The sequence below is a fragment of the Thalia democratica genome, chromosome 1 (genome assembly GCF_965202585.1).
Source record: "Thalia democratica chromosome 1, ktThaDemo2.hap1.1, whole genome shotgun sequence".
Taxonomy (NCBI): domain Eukaryota; kingdom Metazoa; phylum Chordata; class Thaliacea; order Salpida; family Salpidae; genus Thalia; species Thalia democratica.
The window spans coordinates 56,634,518-56,654,329 of NC_139165.1; the positions used below are offsets into that span (position 1 = coordinate 56,634,518).

The 19,812-nt window shown below is 27.1% G+C and overlaps 1 protein-coding gene across 2 annotated transcripts in view; it reads left to right on the top strand.

Moving 5' to 3' along the window:
- Positions 1–14,675, top strand: part of LOC145845425 (histone-lysine N-methyltransferase 2C-like) — a 37,290-nt gene extending 22,615 nt beyond the window's left edge. For both annotated transcript variants that reach the window (XM_082952702.1, XM_082952705.1), the window contains exons 8-11: positions 3,584–3,717; positions 8,355–8,520; positions 9,067–9,211; positions 14,232–14,675. In XM_082952702.1, coding sequence (XP_082808828.1) covers positions 3,584–3,717; positions 8,355–8,520; positions 9,067–9,211; positions 14,232–14,437 — 651 coding nt within the window. In that variant the 3' untranslated portion in view covers positions 14,438–14,675. The remainder of the gene's footprint in view (positions 1–3,583; positions 3,718–8,354; positions 8,521–9,066; positions 9,212–14,231) is intronic.
- Positions 14,676–19,812: the final 5,137 nt, after the last annotated feature.

The window sequence follows — 19,812 nt, forward strand, 5'->3', positions numbered from 1 at the left end:
TTTTTCAAATTAGAATCCGGCCGGAACCGGATCCGGACTTTTTTTAAAATTAGAATCCGGCCGGAACCGGATCCGGACTTTTTTTTTTAAATTAAAATCCGGCCGGATCCGGATATCAGACTAAAATGGCAATATCCGGCCGGACCCGGATAGTGAGTCCGGTACATCACTAATCACTACTTGTAATGAATGTAATGGAAATTGATTGATTTCAGCAGAAAAACTGTTATTTTAACTAGTATAGAAATAAGATGAAAGCTCTATAGAGTTTAAAGTGTTTGATTATATATTTTAGAATAAGTTTTAATTAAGAGTTTGATTTAGAAAAGTCCGGAAAGTTTTAGTAAAAAGTCAGGATATTTTCCCAGCTTGATCTGTGGTTACCCTGCTGTAGTTAGAACGTTAAAGTTTGAAAAATATAAAACAACGTAAAATTTAAGTTAATTAAAATCTAAGTAGATGCTAATACCAAATAACTTTGATTTACTAATAAAACTCGTTAGATTAAAATCTAACTAAAATAAACCAGCGATAAAAACTAACAATAAAAATAAAACTACACTTTTTTAAATATTTAAGGAACTAATTACTATTAAGTTAATCAAATTAAAGATTTTAAAAGTCTAGTCTGATATAAAAACTTTATCTGTTTACATAAACTGGGCCTTAATATTGAATGCATAAGATTTCCCAAATATGTAGCTGAAAAGATTTCACTGCTTTCATTAAAACTGAGAAGTTCTCATTTTTATAATTTCTCGTACATTCATGATTGTCCAACAAATGTTGTCGAATAGCAGAAAAGTATTCTCGCAGGTTTTTCCGAACGACCTTTGATCAATTATGGGTAACTTTTAAATTAGATACATCGAAAGTTAAGGCCATAGTGGGGGGTCCAACATTTTTTTTACAACAATTAACTTTGGCTTTTATATGAAAGCTTTAAGTATAAACTACAAGCCAGTTTTTATAGAATTCAAAAGTATCATTTAACTTTTGAGATATTTAATTTTTTGTAAAAATTTTCCAATACAAACGTATGGACCGCAAATTTTTCGGGGTCAATTTTCTCGGAAATTTAAAAATTTACTAAAAATCTATCTCCTCCTTCATTTTTCAAGCAATATCCTTCAAATTTTTAGGAAACGTTCCTTATAATAAAAGGAAAAATCGTTACTTTAGAATTTAAATAATTTTAAAAAATAAAAATTTTTTTACAAAAATTTAAAAAAAAATTGTTTTTTTTTCAGAAAAAAAATATTTTTACAAAACTTTTTTTTTAATTCCAAAGTAACGTTTTTTTGTTATTGTATAAAAATTAGACTGTGAAAGTTTGAAGAAGATTGCTTAAAAAATGTAGGAGGAGATAGATTTTAAATGAAATAGTCTTTTTCCGCTCTTATAGTTTTCCCTTACTATAGGGAACCCATTATGCGGCCCGACTTTGACTAGTCATATCTCAAAAAATAATTCGAATTTTTGAAAACGATAAAAAGCATTTTGAAGCTTAGAAAAAACTCAATAAAATTAGATCAACTTGTAAAAACATGGTTTACCCCCCCTATGGCCTTAAATTCAGATGCATAGTATGTTCCGAGGGCATCTTTTAGTCCAGTCAAGCAGAAGTTAGGAGTTTTAATGGGTATAGTAAAGCACTTCACCAGATCTTGTTCTCCTAGCTATCTTAAAGGCGAGTTGAAAACACTTCAAAATACTTTCCTTTCCCTGTAACAAATTGTCCTTTGTTATTTTTGATTTTAGTATTTACAACACTAATTTGTAATTTGGCGCTAAAGAGTATTTATGTCTGCTTTGATTTGTGTTATCAGTTGTTATAAGCTGAGTTAATGTATGTTATATATTGATTTTGGTTTAATAAAACACTTGATCACAGGTTGTTAGAATTTGGTATATAATTTTGCAGTAATAACTACTAGTAATTTGTAGTAAAAGTTGTTATGAGTGATTCAGATAGTTGTTGAGTTAAACGCTCAAAACGTATTGCCAAAAAAAAAGAAGCAAAGCTATTACCCCTTTAGGTAACAACTCTAACCAAGCTGGGTTTGTTACAAAACTTGGTTATCAAGGTAACTTAGTTTTGAAAGCTATAACAAGAGCAAAAAGTTCAACAGCTTTAAAAAACATTGGCGCTCAGAAGTGTCCAGTGATCTTAAAACTTCCGTACCTTGGCAATATTTCTTGAAGGTTTTCTTTGAAAATTTTTGAGGAAGTAAACCAGGTGTTTGGCTCTATTCCTTGAAAGAAAAAATTGTACACTGATCGACCTCTAAGTGGAATTTACAAAGATGGTTCTCCCACCCAAGAAAAAGTAAAATAATCTATAAATTTAGTTGGCACGTGGTAGTGACTATGTGGGAAAAACATCTTAAAGGTTCCCTGTAAGAATAGATCAGCATGTTCCGAAAATCTTAAAAAGCTGGTTTGATGGTCGTTCTGAAAAACATGTGTAAAAATAATTCTCTGCTATTGGACAACATTTGTTGGACAATCATGAGTGTGCGAGAAATTATAAAGATAAGAACTTTTCAGTTTTAATGAGAGCAGTAAAATCTTTTCAGCTACATTTTGGGAAGCCTTATGCATTCAATTTTTAAGGCCCAGTTTATGTAAACAGATAAATTTTTTATATCAGACTAGACTTTTAAAATCTTTAGTTTTATTAACTTAATAGTAATTAGTTCCTAAAATATTTAAAAAAGTGTAGTTTTATTTTTATTGTTAGTTCTTATCGTTGGTTTATTTTAGTTAGATTTTAATCTAACGAGTTTTATTAGTACATCAAAGTTATTTAGTATTAGCATCTACTTAATATTTTAATTAACTTAATTTTTACGTTGTTTTAAATTTTTTAAACTTTAAAGTTCTAATTATAGTATATTTTATTCTAATTTAGTAAGATAAAATTTTCGAAAAGCCTTACTTAAAAGTACTAAAATAAATAAATAAATGAAATTTGTTTTTTTATACTTTATTAATATGTTATGCACCGGAAAAAAGTTGTTAAATAAATTATTATAATTATAGTGATTTTTAAATTATGCATTACAATTTAGTCTACATATACAATATCCTTTATTTCAATATAAGAAAAAAATAGTTTTAACATTTAAAAAAGTTAAGTAAATCCTTGGATAACTGATTATAAATATGGTTTAAGACTTTTTGTTAGAAATGTTTATGTATTAAAAGAACCTTGTAACAAAGACTTGAAGGATTTGATACAAAAATATTATACAAATTGCTATTGTACAATACTACACTTTTAAATAATAGTATATTATCAGTTTAGTTATTTTAGAAATATTATAATCACTTCTTGTATCTTAAGTTTAAATTTATACTTATAAGGGACAAGAAAATCTGTATACTAACATACTTTTAATACAATTAGAAAAACAAATGACCACCTTATTTAAACTCAAGCTCAAACTTAATGATACAGTCGTTCAAAAACTATTTACGAAATAAGCTTGTTTTTATAGGTGTTTTATTAATATATATTTGTAATAAATAACTCTTATTTCTTAGCAAAGTAATAAATAATAGTAATAAAAAAATACAGAATAAGTATGAGTTAGATGCAGGAAAATGCAGTCGAAGCATGAGTTTTAAAATGAAGAAACGAATATACTTACAAAGCAGCTGCACAAATTCTCCTCCTGAATTCAGACCTTTTCCTAAGAATTATCTTAGCAAGTAAGTATAGTTTTTTAAGATGTATTAAATTATTGATAATTTAGTGAACTGACTACAGTTTTTAAACTATTTGTTTTTTCTTGGGTTTTTTGTATAACTTACTCAAAGTTTTTTTTTTTGCAACGAAGTTTATGAAACTGTATAATGAGGCGTAAACAGCATCTCTATTAAGCTACTGTAGAAGAATTATAAATTGTTTAAATTGGACAAGCATTGTGATACTTTAAAAAAACTTTTAACTACGCATAAAATCATTAGTTAAAAAGTAGTTACATACTTATAACAGTATGTTAAGCCGCTTTCCTATTAGTTTCTTTTTATTTTTAAGTAATTTTAAACTAAATGTTGTAGATACAGTTCATACACATCTAATATTAGATAAACTATACATACATTTGTTGTGTTTATTGCTAAAAAACTGAACAAAAAAAATGCGAAGAAAATGATTATATTATTGGTGCAAATTATAAAAAATACAGATGTTTTTATTTTTATTTACTTTAAAGATTTCTTAAAGCTAACCTAGTAAAGCGCTTAAAAATGCATAAGTGTAAAAAAATTCAATGTATAAGAAAGTGTTTTGTTTAAATAAGCTGATCATATTAACAAAAGTGTAATGCACTTATTAATTTCAGTAAATCATTCCATCATTAAAGGACATAAGGGGGGGGGGGGTCCATCTTGATTTTTAACAAATTGATCTTATTTATAGATTTTTATCTGAGCTATCAGACACTTTTAACCGCTTGAAAAAATTCAAAGTAAATTTTGAGATAAGAGCTATCAAAGTCAGTGACCTCAATAGGTACCCAATGGAAGGCGCAAACTAAAAACGCGAAAAAAGACCATTTCAGTAAAAATCTATGTCCTCCTTCATTTTTAAGCAATGTTCTTCAAATTTTTACAGCAAGTGTATTATTAAATTTTAAAAAGATTGAATGCAGGATTTTTTTTTTGAAAAATAAAATTTTTATCAAAAAAACCACATATTTTTTTGTTTTTTTAATGTAAAATTTTTATTTTTTGATATATTTAAAATTGCAATATTCAAAGTTTTTTAAACTATAAAAGGAACGTTTTCTAAAAGTTTGAGGTCTCTAGCTCAAAAATTGAAGAACAAAATATATTTTTAGTGATTTTTTTAATTTCCGAGAAAATTAGACCCGAAAAAATTGCGGTCCATACGTTTGTATCGGAAATATTTATAAAAATTACAATATCTCAAAAGTTATATAAGATTTTTTAATACTATAAAAACTATTTTGTAGTTTGTACATCAAGCTTTCATATAAAATCAAGTATTATTTTTAGAAAAAAAAATGTCTGACTCCCCTATGCCCTTAATGAGTTTAGGTAAATTTGTGTCCTGGGAGTATTCATAATTTTTGTTTGTATGGCAGAAAAACAAGTTTTAGAAAGTATAAAAGTTCAAACATCATGTTCGCTCTGTTTATACTAAATCGTTCGACATTACATTCAGTGTCTTAATAAAGAATAATTATTATAGATGAACAAATTTTTTGATAGTCTTCTGAAAAAAAAACTTTAGAATTTGTGTTATACTGAATCTTATGAACTTATCTACTGAATATAAAATGATAACATTCTAATGTATTTTTTTACTATAGTTGTATTGTAACTGTTTGTAGATACTTACATTCGGAGCTTAAGGTGTTTATTTTTCCAGATAATTTTAGAATTGTCTTAATGCTACTTCACAAAAGTGGTGACAGTAAGCAGGCAAAAAATTATTATACGTTTTGAAGTAGAACTCAAACTCCGCTGTTTACACCAGTAAGGGGTCAAATATGCACGAAGGGACACTTTTGCACGAAGAAACTTATGCACCAAGGGTGAAAAAGATAACTTTTGCACCAAGGGTAAAAAATATAACTTTTGCACCTTATTTTTGCACGAGAAAAAATTAGAAAAAGTAAATAACCGGCTGAGGGTAAGGGTTAGGGGTAACAGTGATAGTAAAGATAATGATAAAAAAGTTAAGTAATAAAAATTATTATTGAAAAAGAACAATTAAAAAAAAAGTTATCGACTGAGGGTAAGGGTTAGGGGTAACAGTATTAGTAAAAATAAAAAACTAACAATAACTAATTAAAAAATATATAATTAAAGAAGAATAATAGGTTACCGACCGAGGGTAAAGGTTAGGGATAACAGTGATAGTAAAGATGAAAAAATGGATTAATTAATAAAAAAATAAACTTGAAAAAAAAAACCTGAGCAAAAGTGTCCCTTCATACATATTTTACTCCTACCCGCTTACACCAGTGTTGCGATTAGTTCTGTCAAATATAAATAAAATAAGGAGTTCACTTTAATTTTTTTTGATTTATTTGATGATTTTTTAGTATTAGTTTGTAAAATTATGGTTATTTTTTTGGATTCATAAACTTCTACTTCCGAGCAGAATAGATTTATGTCAATAAGTTTACATTTAAAACTTTTATTTAGATTAGGGTTTCTCAAAGTAGGCGATAATGCCTATTTCAGCGATTTAAATAGCTGAAAGGACAAAAGAGGAGGTTTCACTAGGTAAAGTAAAAACAAAAAATAAAAGTTAATTTTATGGAAATAAAATATACTACAATGGTTTTAAGTATTTAAGAATACATTTTAGTCCTTAAGCTATAATTCTTAAAAAGTTCTATATCAAAAATTTACTTATAACCAGGGTTGCTATAAAATCTGGAAAAACCTGTGATTAAAGAAATTTAAAAAATGGAAAATTCTAGAACTTTGACTAAGTATTATTTTACGTATTAAATTACCTTGAGTTTTAAACAGTTTTTACATTAGAAATAATGCAATTTAAATTAGATACGAAAAATATATCATATCAATAAAAATTTTCTTAATAATTTAAAGGTTTTTTTAATATTAAAAGATATTTAAAGTAGTATTATAGAATTTTCTCAATTTTTTTTATATTACTAAAAACCATATTTTAACTCAAAATTGCTTATGTCCTTAAGTGGACAAAAAGACTTGTTCTTTATATTTAAGGAAGAATATTCCATTATTAAAAATATATATCAAACCTAATTAACCAAAAAATGAAATCTTAAAAATACGCAGACATAATTCGCAAACTGTTTTATATACTAACTAAGACAGTTTGGGGAACGATAATTTTTTCACATTACAACAACAGATTTTTTTTTAATTTGTTCCATTTTTTTTATCTAGCCGTCGACTTGAAAAAATATCCTTCCCTAATTTATGAGGTTTTTACTTTACTAGATTTCCTAGGTTTGTTGTATAACCGACAAAGAATTGTAGGTATAATTATAGTGTACTTTAAACTTAACTCTAGCCAGGCCATAATAAATAATAACATTAACCTAACTAATCCTGATATTAAATAATACTCTATATAAAACTAGGCACGACAATGAACGAATATATTGTAATAAGGAACAATTGCAAACACTAACAAATATAAAGAACCATGTACAATATAAAAAAAAATGTTGCTTTAGAAATTACTTTGAATGTAAAAAACCTTAAAACACAGTTTAAATCTAAAAGAATTTAGAGAATGTAGAAAATAGAATGAGATTTAACTACTTAGAATTTTAATAAAAAATACTTATAAAAAGTAAGATTGCTGAATAAATACTTTTTATAACATACAGGGTTGCCAGGCTAAGTCAGTTTCTTTGGGGTCAAAATGACCAAAAGTCATTTTTTTAGGATAAAATGGCAAAAATTCCGTCTTTTTAGAGCAAAATTTCAGAATTTTTTATTTCTAATTTACAAAATTCCTCAATTTTCGAAGCCTTAAATAGTAAAATTAATTAGAAAAATCCTTTATAAAGTCAGACTAAAAGTGCAAAATTTTTCTAGAAACATGTTGAACTATTACCCTATTTGAACAAGTACTTGTTGTAACTAATCTTTTTAAAATTGACTATCTGTGGCAAAGACACTTCCATAGTGAAACTTTGGTATATACACAAAAGTCAATTTTGTAAAACTTAGAATCAGACTGTTTTTTGTTTAAATAAGTTATTAAGATCAAAATAAATAGTACTTATTTTAATATTTTATCTAGCAAGGTTATGTGTATGGTTTACCTCTTTATATAGTTTTTCAAAGTTGTTTAAATTTATAAAAAAAAGTGTAAGCAAGTTATGTTATTTATTTTTATATTTAAAAGATTTCATTACAAATAATAGGTGAGAGTATTTTACAAAAAAAGTAGTTTGGTTTAATTATTATCAAGTTTGTAAAGTAAGTAAGAGTAGAAAAGTGTTTATTAATTTTTTAATTACGAGTTTTTATTTTGAATAATATAAGAAAGTGTTTAATTTATATAACAGAACATGGTTAAGATAACTTATTTCTAATATTTTGTAGAATTACTTAAGTTTTTAAAATAAATAAAAGTAGATTCTTTGTTACAATTTTTCAAAATCAAAGGTTTTAATGATAGAGGAAATATTTTATTTGACAGATAAGTATAAAGGAGAGTACAATTAAATTATATTACAATTGGTAAGCTAAGAAATGTTTATATTTTAATAAGATTATGTTTTTTAGTAAGAAGTTTACAATTAAGTAAATAATTAATATTTTGCATTATCACCAATTTATTTATAACTACTTTATATTTCCAGTGACAGAGGCACACAAACCCCAAGACAACAATACAAAAACTATTTAGAAAATAAAAAAGAGTATGAACAAAAACTTAAAGTGTGTAAATCTCGTATACAAGGAACTGGATTGTTTGCTAGACACCCTTTTAGGAAAGGGGATCTTATTATTGAGTATGTTGGCGAGGTTAGAGTTTGCTAGTATTAAATTTTAATGTTTTGGTTATAAAAACACACTACATGGTTTAAGTGTTAATTTATTTACATTTTAAAAATGTACTCAACATAATAAATATCGTTTAAAAATTCTAAATAGAAGTTCGCTCTGTTTTAAACTTAAGTTTCAAACCTAAATGTAGTTGAAAATATTTAAGAAATATACTTTACATCTAAATAAAAATGTACTTGCAAACAGTTATTACATATTCTTTATTAAAAGCGATATTAATATATTCCTTATTAAAAGAGATATACTATAGTTAAGTATTTAATTTTGATATTGTTTAAGTAATTTTAATTAAATTTACTTTAACTCAAGCTATAAAATGCTAAATGAAAATCTAAACAGTTTTAAGTTATTTTTTTACAGAACAATAATGAGATGTGGTATGTTTTATTGATATAAATTAGCAAGCATCTTAAGAGGTTTTAACATAACTAATAAAGTATAACTATTTTTGTACTCTAAAAATGTACCAAGTACAAATAATTTATTTGAAAAATCAATGTAAAGGTTATAAGATATACCGTGGCCGACACACGTGAGAGACAATATCAGATAAAGAAGAGACCTCTGTATTTTTTCTCAACTTTTGATATTAAAAATTATGAAGAAGGATGTGAAGAAAATAAAATGATTATTGATTCTACAAGATACGGTTTATACTTTATCATATCAAATTATTATTATTTTTTAGTTATAAAACTTTATAAATTAAGTCACTTGAAATAATCAGTCCAGCATTTAAACAATTAAGCATTGTAAAATAAAACTTAAAAGTTTTTCACGAATATAAATACTGTAAACTAAATTTAAATAGTAGCTTGTTTTTTATAGTTATACTTTAAAAACTTTAAACTGTGCTAATACAAGATCAGTAACAGTTTGTCTGAACTCATGGCTTAGCTAACTTCTCTTACCCTTAGTAATTGAATTTGATTATACTACTTTCTAATATTTTTTTTGTATTGAGTACAATACTAACCTTGACTAACTTTCGTTGTAATGATTAAATGTATACATAGCAGTAGTTTACTATAAAAATGTATTTTTAGTTAAAGTAGCGCGAAACTTATTCTAAAATACTTTGATGGGTGTCAGAATAACACAGCGACACTTTAGCACGGGTCGTCAATTTAGCACGGAGCATCACTTTTGCATGGCGTCACTATAGCATTAAGGGTCACTTTTGCACGGCGTCATTTTATTACGGGGCGTCACGTTAGCACGATGGGTCAATTTTGCACGGAGACAGGGTTGCCACACACTCAGGGAACTTTCAAATTGTAGAAATCTCAAGGAAACTCAGACAGTATTGACTTTTTCTAAAAAATTCAGGGAAGTTTTAAGATTTTTTAAAAATCTCCTCAGGGAAATTTTTTTCTAGATCAAAAAAGAGGATTAGTTAATCCAGTTTCAATATTTTGTTCAAAAAAAGAAATTTTATATTTTTAAGTGCTTATTTAGATATTTTTTAGCCTTGCAGCTAGTTCTTTAATACTCTTAGATTTTTCATTGTATTTTTTTTTTCTAATTTATGTTTATAATGACTAAAGTTAAACAAAAACAAACAGTTTAGAGAAATGAAAGTTGTGGTTATATATGCATTGAAAAGTTCTAATAAACTCTTTATTGTTAGTTACTTATGTAGTTTAATAAAGCTATCTTGTACTATAAGTCCTTATTTTTTAAATAAAGTTATTTGTTTAAAACTACTTAATTTCAGTACAAAAAATAAAAAATTATTATAGATTAATGTTGTCTTACTTTTACATTAGAGGTAAGATTTTTATTTGTAATTAATTACAAAAGTAGCTGTAATGGTAATTAATTTTTTAATGTGAATATTTTAGTATATTATACAGTTTCCTTAACTTTCTAAAATGTTACTAAAAATCTGTTTAAAACCTTTTTAAAAAAGTTTGCAGCACCATAAAGACTTAAATGATTAGTTACTTGAGGATGTTGATAAAGAAAAAATTAAATGTAAGCGGTGCGGTGATAATACAGCAGTTGCATCATCAAACATGGGTATCAGAGCATTGAAGTCTCATTTTTTGGCTCAAAGAGTGGCAGCCCTGCGGAGAAATACTTTTGCTCGGCGTCAATTAAGCACTGAGTGTAATTTTTGCACATCGTCACTTTAACATAAAGCATCGCTTTTGCATGGCTCGCTTTAGCACAGAGCGTCACTTTTGCATGGCGTTACTATAGCACAAAGTGTTACTTTTGCTCGGCGTCACTTTAGCACTGAGTGTAATTTTTGCACATCGTCACTTTAGCATAAAGCATCGCTTTTGCATGGCGTCGCTTTAGCACAGAGCGTCACTTTTGCATGGCGTTACTATAGCACAAAGTGTTACTTTTGCTCGGCGTCACTTTAGCACGTTGGGTCTTTTTTTAACGGTACGTCACTTTAGTATGAAGGGTCACTTTAGTACGAAGGGTCACTTTTGCACAGAGCGTCACTTTAGTACGAAGTGTCACTTTTGCACATCGTCACTTTAGTACGAAGTGTCACTTTTGCACATCGTCACTTTAGTACGAAGGGTCACTTTTGCACATCGTCACTTTAGTACGAAGTGTCACTTTTGCACATCGTCACTTTAGTACGAAGTGTCACTTTTTCACGGTGTAGCTTTAGCACGATGGTACACTTTTGCATGGTGCGTCAATTTAGCACGGAGTGTCACTTTAGCTTGAACTAAAGTTTTTCAAAGTGATATTTTGGTAGAATTATTTATGATAGTTTTTATTCAATTGATTAAAAATTAAATGTAAATGATCAAGTTTGTTGAAAGTTTGAGCTTATATTAAAACTTTCTTTAAAAATTATGTTATTATTATACAAATTATGCAGTACCTTCTTTTATTTGTTATTTATTATATATATATGCAAGGATTATTCCTTGGGCACAAGAGGTCTCGACAATTTTAGTTTTGGAGACAAAGTTAATTTTTTAAATTTATTTATTTACAAAGGCTACAATGTTTCTCCCCTAAGGGATCTTCAGGCCTGTAAAATAAATAAATTATTAATTATAAATAAATTATTGGTCTGCACATTCTTGATAGATTAGGGAAAACATACAATTCAAATCAGATAGGCCTATATAGGGATGATGGCTTGGCGATTATCAAGCACAAAAACAACCAGGACCTCGAGAATATAAAAAAACAAACAATAAAGACCTTTAAAGACATTGGTTTCAAGATAACAATGGAAATTGGTATGACTAAATGCAACTTCTTGGACATCACGCTAGACCTCGCAAACAATTGCTATATGCCATATAGAAAAGAAAACTCCTCAATCAGATATATCAGTAGTGACTCCAACCACCCGAAGATAATCAAGAAAAACCTACCCAAAATGATTGAGAAAAGACTAAATAGATTGTCCACAGACCTAAGAACCTTTGATAATGCAAAACATAGCTACCAAATTGCACTGCTCCAATCCAACTTCAAACACAAGCTTGAATATGAAAACAAAACCAACCCTGTCGACAAGAAGAAACGTAAACGAACAAGAAAAATTATGTATTTTAATCCCCCATACTGCCAGTCAGTAAAAACCAACATTGGGGGGAAATTTTTAGACCTAATTGACAAACATTTCAAAACAGAGAGCATGAAAAAGATCTTCAACAGAAGTAATTGCAAAATATCATACTCTTGTATGGATAATGTCAAATCTCTAATAAGTACCCACAATAGGAAGATACTAAACAAACTGAATCATAAGAACAACCAAGAGGAAAAAACGTGCAATTGCCGCGACAAAGACTCCTGCCCCTTAAATGGCAAATGTTTGCAGGAGAATGTTGTTTATAAGGCGACGATAACCAGTCAGACCGAAACAAAAGAATACATAGGATCAACAGGAAACCAATTCAAAAAGAGATGGTATGCGCACATTAGCGATATTAAGAATGAAAATAACAAGGGAACAGAGCTTTCCAAGTACATTTGGAGTTTAAAAAACAATAACACCAGCTACGATTTAAAATGGAGCATAATGCACAAGATCAGGGAAATGAAGAATATAGGTAAAATCTGTAAGACTTGCAATTTGGAAAAAATAGAAATAGCACTTGCTAATAAGAAACGAATTCTAAACAAAAGACAAGAGCTCTTCTACACCTGCCCGCACTTTAGGAAATTTTATTTTAAAACTTAGCGTATTAATTCTTTTATCACTTAGTTCTACTTTTGTTATTACTTGTACCCTCATTTGTTAAGCGCCATTTTGTTTTGTGTTTTTAAGCTAAATCCAAACCTATATAAAACAAATCATCTATTGTAAGTATAAAGCATATTTAAAAGTTTAAAAAAGTCTTTTTCATTATTATAAAACTTTTAATTTTGTTAACTAATTCTTTAGTAATAGCATTATACATTTTTAATTTTAATTTTAATTTGAATTCATTTATAATTTTTTGCATTATTGTATTTTCTTAAGTTTGTCCATCGTCTTATGTTTATTTTATTTTACAGGCCTGAAGATCCCTTAGGGGAGAAACATTGTAGCCTTTGTAAATAAATAAATTTAAAAAATTATTTATTATATATATTGTTTAGTAAATAATTTATATAAAAACCTAATTTTCTTAGCTACAATGTATTAATGTACTTTAAATAATATGGACTTTAAGTAACAAGTTCGTTTCTTATATTTTCGGATATTCTTTTATCTAAAATTACAAAATGAAATCTTTCCAGAGTTGCATAAGGAACATATACCAATATGGTTGGCATTTATTTCAGACATAGTAATACTCCATTGAATTAAATATTCGCTTCGTAATTAAATAAACGGTTTATCATGCTTTCACATGAAGCAAAGTTATTGTAATGCGAAGGCATGAAAATCCGTTTGTATATGATGACTGCAAGTTTTTCGGTTGTGACTGACTGATGAGTCCCAATAAGGACGAAACCGGTCTCAGTCTACCGAAGGCTTGTGGTCTGATGATCTAACCTCTTATTTAACTTGAGCTTGTCTCACGGTATACGAAAGTCCAGACTTCGGCTCTGTAGACTTTCTACAATTTTTTCGTTGATTGTAATTTTATTAGCAATCTCTTATGCTGTATTTCTAGTTTTTAAAATTTTTTGTACATTAATTTTAACCAAATCCCTATGTTCAACCACCCAAATTTTTGAAATAAGCATTCTTCATTTAAAGTCATTTTACCTGCATAGTAGTACAATTCAAAGCTTAGCCGTAACCGTAAGTTTGTAAACAACATATAGTAAATTTTTTTATAGTGGTATTTAAAAAAGTCCAACTAAACTTTATTTGTTTTTAGTTTTGTACAGTAACCTAATTAAACCTAATATTATATTAAAAAAAATTTACAACAAATTTTTCTTAAAAAAGTTAATAGATTTAAGTATATCTATAAACTTTTTCTTTACAGAAACACAGTTTTATAATCCGTATAGCAGTGAAACTTAGTAACTGTTTACACTATTTCTTTTTTAGTATTTAAGCTCTTTCGCATTTATAATATTCTTCCTCTAAACTCGCAGTTATCTTATTATAAACCTCTTTTTGTTTTTAATAAATATAGTTTTACAGTAGTACAAAAAGAAACTTATTTCAGACGCCACTTAAATCTAAAGTACGTGGTGTTTTTTGAAGCTTATACTAGTTGTTTTATACCTTACAGGAAGCATATCGCGGTACATCAACCACTCTTGTGACCCTAACTGCAGCAATGAAATTTTTAGATGGAAAGATGATGAGACAGCAAAGATTGTAATATTTGCTTGCAAAGACATTCAAGAAGGAGAAGAGCTGACATACGACTATTCAACGGGTATCGGCAGTGAAGAATGCGAGTGCATGAGCGAAAACTGCCGAGGATTTTTCTAACAGTTATCTTTGAATTTATCTTCGCTGTGCTTAAAGTTAATTATAATTTTAGCAATGCATTTTTTATGACTCTATTTAAGTGATATTCTATAGTTTAAAATAAGTATACCATTACGATTCTTACTTTTAAACTTACTATGAACTGTTTTTAACAGATTTATTCAAAGTATCTTTATGAATTGAATGTTAGTTAGCCATTCATGTCTAGATAAATTTTCAGGTATAAGTTATGTACTTAGCAGAGTTAATTGATGTTTTTTGTTAAATTTAGTTTTATAGTCTGGTTTATTATTGTGTTTAATTAAGCAATCATAAACTTGTTATCACCACTAAACTTACTTTGATTAAACGGTTTTTTATGCTGCAATAAATAAGTAAGTTATTTAGAATTGAGAAACAAAAAAGTTTCATACTTGTTAAATTAGTTCTACTTTTAATGTTTCTTATTATTTAGATAAATTTAAAGTGAAAAATTTCTTATATTAAACTATACAATTTAATTACTTATTTTGTTTAAAATACGTCAACAAGTGTTAAATGAAATGAATGATTAAGTTTACATCTAACTAACTGATATTTAATATAGTAAAAAAGTTGTGCTTTTTTCTTGTCTTTGACGTTTAAATATATCACTGTGTTGTATTTATTTATTTTTCTTCACGAAAATATAGATTTCAATATATTTTATTTAATATCTTACTCTGATGATGAACTTAAATATATTATTTAAATTTATGTTTTGATATATTTATTAAATACTAAGTGAATAAGAAAAGTTTTCAACTTTGTTTGGTCTTCACAAAAAAAATCTTTTAAGAAGTCTAACTTTTAAATCTTTTTTTATAGTTATAAAACAAGTCTTTTATATTTTGCCATGATCACTATTTAAATAAACTTAGTTTTTGTTTTATTTTACGTCAAAAATATTTCCCTAATTTTCATCATATTAATTCAATAACAAAGATTTATATTTAAATAAACGTAAAAACTATTAACTACATACACAATGTAATACTAGAGCTCTAATTAAAACATAAGAAGAATAAAAAATAAACACAGTTTTAATTTAAGAACAACAGAAATATGAGGAATTTATGTTACAGTTAGTTATGATCAGAGGGTCGCGTACGGTAGAGAATTGGAGCAGATGCTCAACCTAAAATACTTAATAGTTATATTATAAAAAAATTAAAAGTTCATGTTTTAAAAATAAACTTTTTATAAACGGTTTATTATAAATTTTTTCAATATTTCTGAGTAGTTTTAGAGGAATCAAATTAATTTTTTTCTTGAACTTTCTGCATCCATTACGAAAATACCATGCCTCACTACTGGTTATAATCTATTTTCTAATCTTGCTGTCTACTAAGACACTAATGAAATATAAACCATTAGTTATCTTGTTTGTTTTCTACTAGTAAAAGTACATGAGTTTACTTGAGTCATTTTAAGAGAATTTTTGTTAATAGTGTAAAGGACTCATGTGACTTTGCAAAGTACTTCGCCATAAAAATTAGCGTAAGCTATTAGGTTTAAGTTGTAAAAGCGTAAGTTAGAACCTTTTACCTGTCGTACTTTAGTTTATGCGAAGTTAAGTGACAGATTTCTCTTTGATGTTACGATAATTGACTAATAAATTTATTTAGCTAATAAGTTAAAAACGACTTCCAACAATAATGTAAATGACTAAACTACATTTTTCATAATTATGTAGCGTAAAGCCACAGGAACTCCAAGGCTATTTTAGACCTATACCAAAACCAAAATTAGTAAAATAGTTTTGCTTTTCGGTTGAAAACATATTTTTTGTGACTAGTAGTTTTTCAACCAATCTTCCGACACGTAAATTAAACAAAACCTTTTTCTATGTACAGTAACCTCTCGCTTATTTACGCACATTGTGTCCACAGAAAAACTGCGTAAAAATACGAGAGGTGCCAAATATACTTACTATAATGGCTGTTTTTTGATATTGCTTCTAGTTAAAAGCAGACTGGGGACTTTCTCACTTTTTAAAAATTTGTTTAATTTTTATACAAATATGAAAGCAAAAGATAATACTATGCATATTTAAAAAAAAAGGATTTGAATCTATATAAAATAATAATATTTTTGAAAATTTTTACTAGTTTTAATAATAATTAGATTTTATCTTTATTTAAATGTGATTTATTTGATACTAAACATTTATATTATGTTCTACTTAGCAAATTCAATTTATAATTAAGCATTTGTGTTAAATATAAACTATATTTATTAAGTATCACTGCTACTTTTTGCTAGGAAGTTTCATAAGGTTTCTTTTTTAGATGTTTGTTTATATAAAGGGCAAGAGTGCTGTATTATTGGTTTGTGTTTTAAACTTTCATTATTTCATTATACTTTCATTATTTAACACAGTCATATTTCTTTAAAATTAATAAAAACTGTTTTTTTTTCATCTGCTTCAATTAATAGTCGTTAAGTAATGTAAGTTTAAAACTGCTTACTCGCGCAACCTATTCTACCTTTAACATTATTAAACCCAAAACACGAGTGCTGTTCAGTTTATTTATGTCATTCATATATTTTTGATTATTATACTGTCCTAGAAATCAATTGCTGTGGAAGTAATGTAAATATTTTTATATCTACTTTTGTTAAATTTTACTTTCACTTTAAGCCAAAAACTTAATTAAAAAATTATCTTGTAACACACAATTTTACATACTATACTTTCGATGGCTATAGTTGTTTAATATAGACTACATTGGAAGCAGTTAACATCTTTTAAAACTAAAGTACAAAGAAACAAAATAAATTTGTATGTGTTGTTTTACGTATAGTATTTTTTAGTTTTAATTACATTGTTTTAAATTTTATAAATTCCTTTAGGTTTTCAGGTTCCAAGCCTATAAATTTAAATACTGCTGGCCTATATGATGTTTTTTTGTAATCGTTTTCTATATTTTTCTATAAATTTAATGTTTATAATATTTTTTTTTGTACGAGGAAACTAGAACTTCTCAAAATATTTGATTCTAGGACCTGGTGCACAAAAAAATTCTTTCGGTTATCGAGTCACATACAACTTGAACACCTTTTAAGTTCTTGTTAGGACTTATAATACTGATAAACTGTGGTGATAAAGCATTTATATTCTTTTTATCGTACTGTCTTGCGAAAAATTGAAAAAAAGTATTTAACAGCTTTTTGTATATTTATGGTACTTTTCAAAGGTAAAATCTGGTTTACTTAATTGTCAAATAGTATAATATTCGCTTTATACATTACTATATTTGGATTAATTTTTAATCGTTTCAAAGCTTTATTATACTTATTACGCATTAGTTTGTCGGAATGATAAATTTCAAGTGTAGAATAAGTATGAAAAAGATCATTTGATTTGGATAAAAATTGTTCAAGTTTAATTTTATTTAGTGGCTTATGGTGCTGTAATTGTCCTGTAAGAACTTCAAATTTAGAAAAAATAAGTTCTCGCTTAAGTTTATTGGGAGGTTCGCAAAACTTTAAACCATGCTTTAAGACAAAGTTTTCAGGTATGTAGTTAGAAAGATTATGAACGTGCTTTTTGGCACTTAACTGCCAAATCTACGTTTGATTAAAATCTTTAAATTTCTGTCATGTTTATTATTGATTTTGTCATAGTTGAACTTATATAAGGTTTTTAAAATATCTTAAAAATCTAACAGAATCTAGAAAACTTATTTGATCTAAAGCATGTGACAAACTATTTCTATATCTAGTTGAAATTGAAATTACAGTAGATGAACATCTGTAAGTTTTGCGTTGCTCCCAATAAACTTAAGCGAGAACTAATTTTTTCTGAATTTGAAGTTCTTGCAGGACAATTACAGTACCTTAAGCCACTAAATAAAATTAAACTTGAACAATGTTTATCCAAATCAAATGATCTTTCTCACACTTATTCTACACTTGAAGTTAATCATTCCGACAAACTAATGCGTAATAAGTAGCTTTGAAACGATTAAAAAATAGAATATTCGTGTACAGTTTATTCACAAAATCAACTTAGTTTTGTAACAGCTATATAAGTTATTGTTGTATTAAATAGTAGACACTATGTTTTTAAACTTTAGTTATAAGTTTGTTTGAGTTAGTTTTTCTACCTTTGTTAGTGCATTTTAATTAACGAAACATATTAATACTACTATAAAGAACTAACTTAATACTTTATAATATTACTCATTCTAAAAATTCATTGTTTAAAGTTTTTTTATATCGGACTTATATATTACCACTATTAAACTCAAAAAATATTTATTTACTCATATAAACTATTTAGAAGAATGATTTACTAATTCTATACTTAAATATATAAAACAAAATGATTCAAAAATTAACGAATTTCAAAGTTTAATGATAAAGCTTGGCCAACAATTTATTTCTCAATCTAGAGTTTATCAACAAAGAAGACGATATAAAAGTTCTAAAATCTATCTAAAACATAATTCATTTTAACTCGAAAGCAAAGTAAACGACTAAAAACAGTTTGTAAATAAAATGGCATTTTAAAGAACTAACTTTTATCATAAGTTTTCAAGTGAGACAATTTTGTGTTCAAATGATTTACAGGGTTAGTATTGACTCATTTAATTTCAATCCTCAAGTTATAGTCAGGAAACTACCGGTTGGACTTTATTTTGCTCTTATTTTGTTTAACTTTCTGCTTAGAGCTTGGTGCTGAACAATTGCTTATAAAGTTTACTTAGTCATAAACCTAGTAAAAACTTAAAAACCCTACTGTTGCAAGGGTCTGTTTGTCTTAGACAAGGGATGCTGTGTGAATATTTGCAAATTAGAGGGTTTAAACGCCAAAAAACTTACAATTTCAAAATATTTTTGAACCTAACTTAGTAAATTTACCAATATATTGTGGATACCTATCTCTCTACTACCAACCCCTTTTCTCCCATGTATTGGGAAAAGAACCTTACTTGGTTTTGTGTAAATATAAGACAGTCATGATTCAGTAGTTGTTATGCTTTAGTGTGCAAATTAAATTTTCATTTATTTTGCATAGGTAGGTCAGAGCATTTAGTTCATTAGTTACGCCTAATTCGAGATATTTGTCAATTACTGTATGCCATAAAACATTTCCTGAAAAATGTAACGAGTTCTCTAAACTATAGCTAAGAAAGATCTGTGCTGGAGCTAACTTGCAGCCATGATAAGACGTGATCATCTACGTGAATAAATTCAAACCAACTTTATTTTGTAACTCACTATTTTAGTCAAAATTCTGTATTAATAATCGCTTAGCGGCCTTTACTATTCCGAGTTTCTTTCTACTGCTTGATATGTAGATGTTATAAGATGTTGTGCAAAGCACTATTATCAGCAGGTTTTCTAAA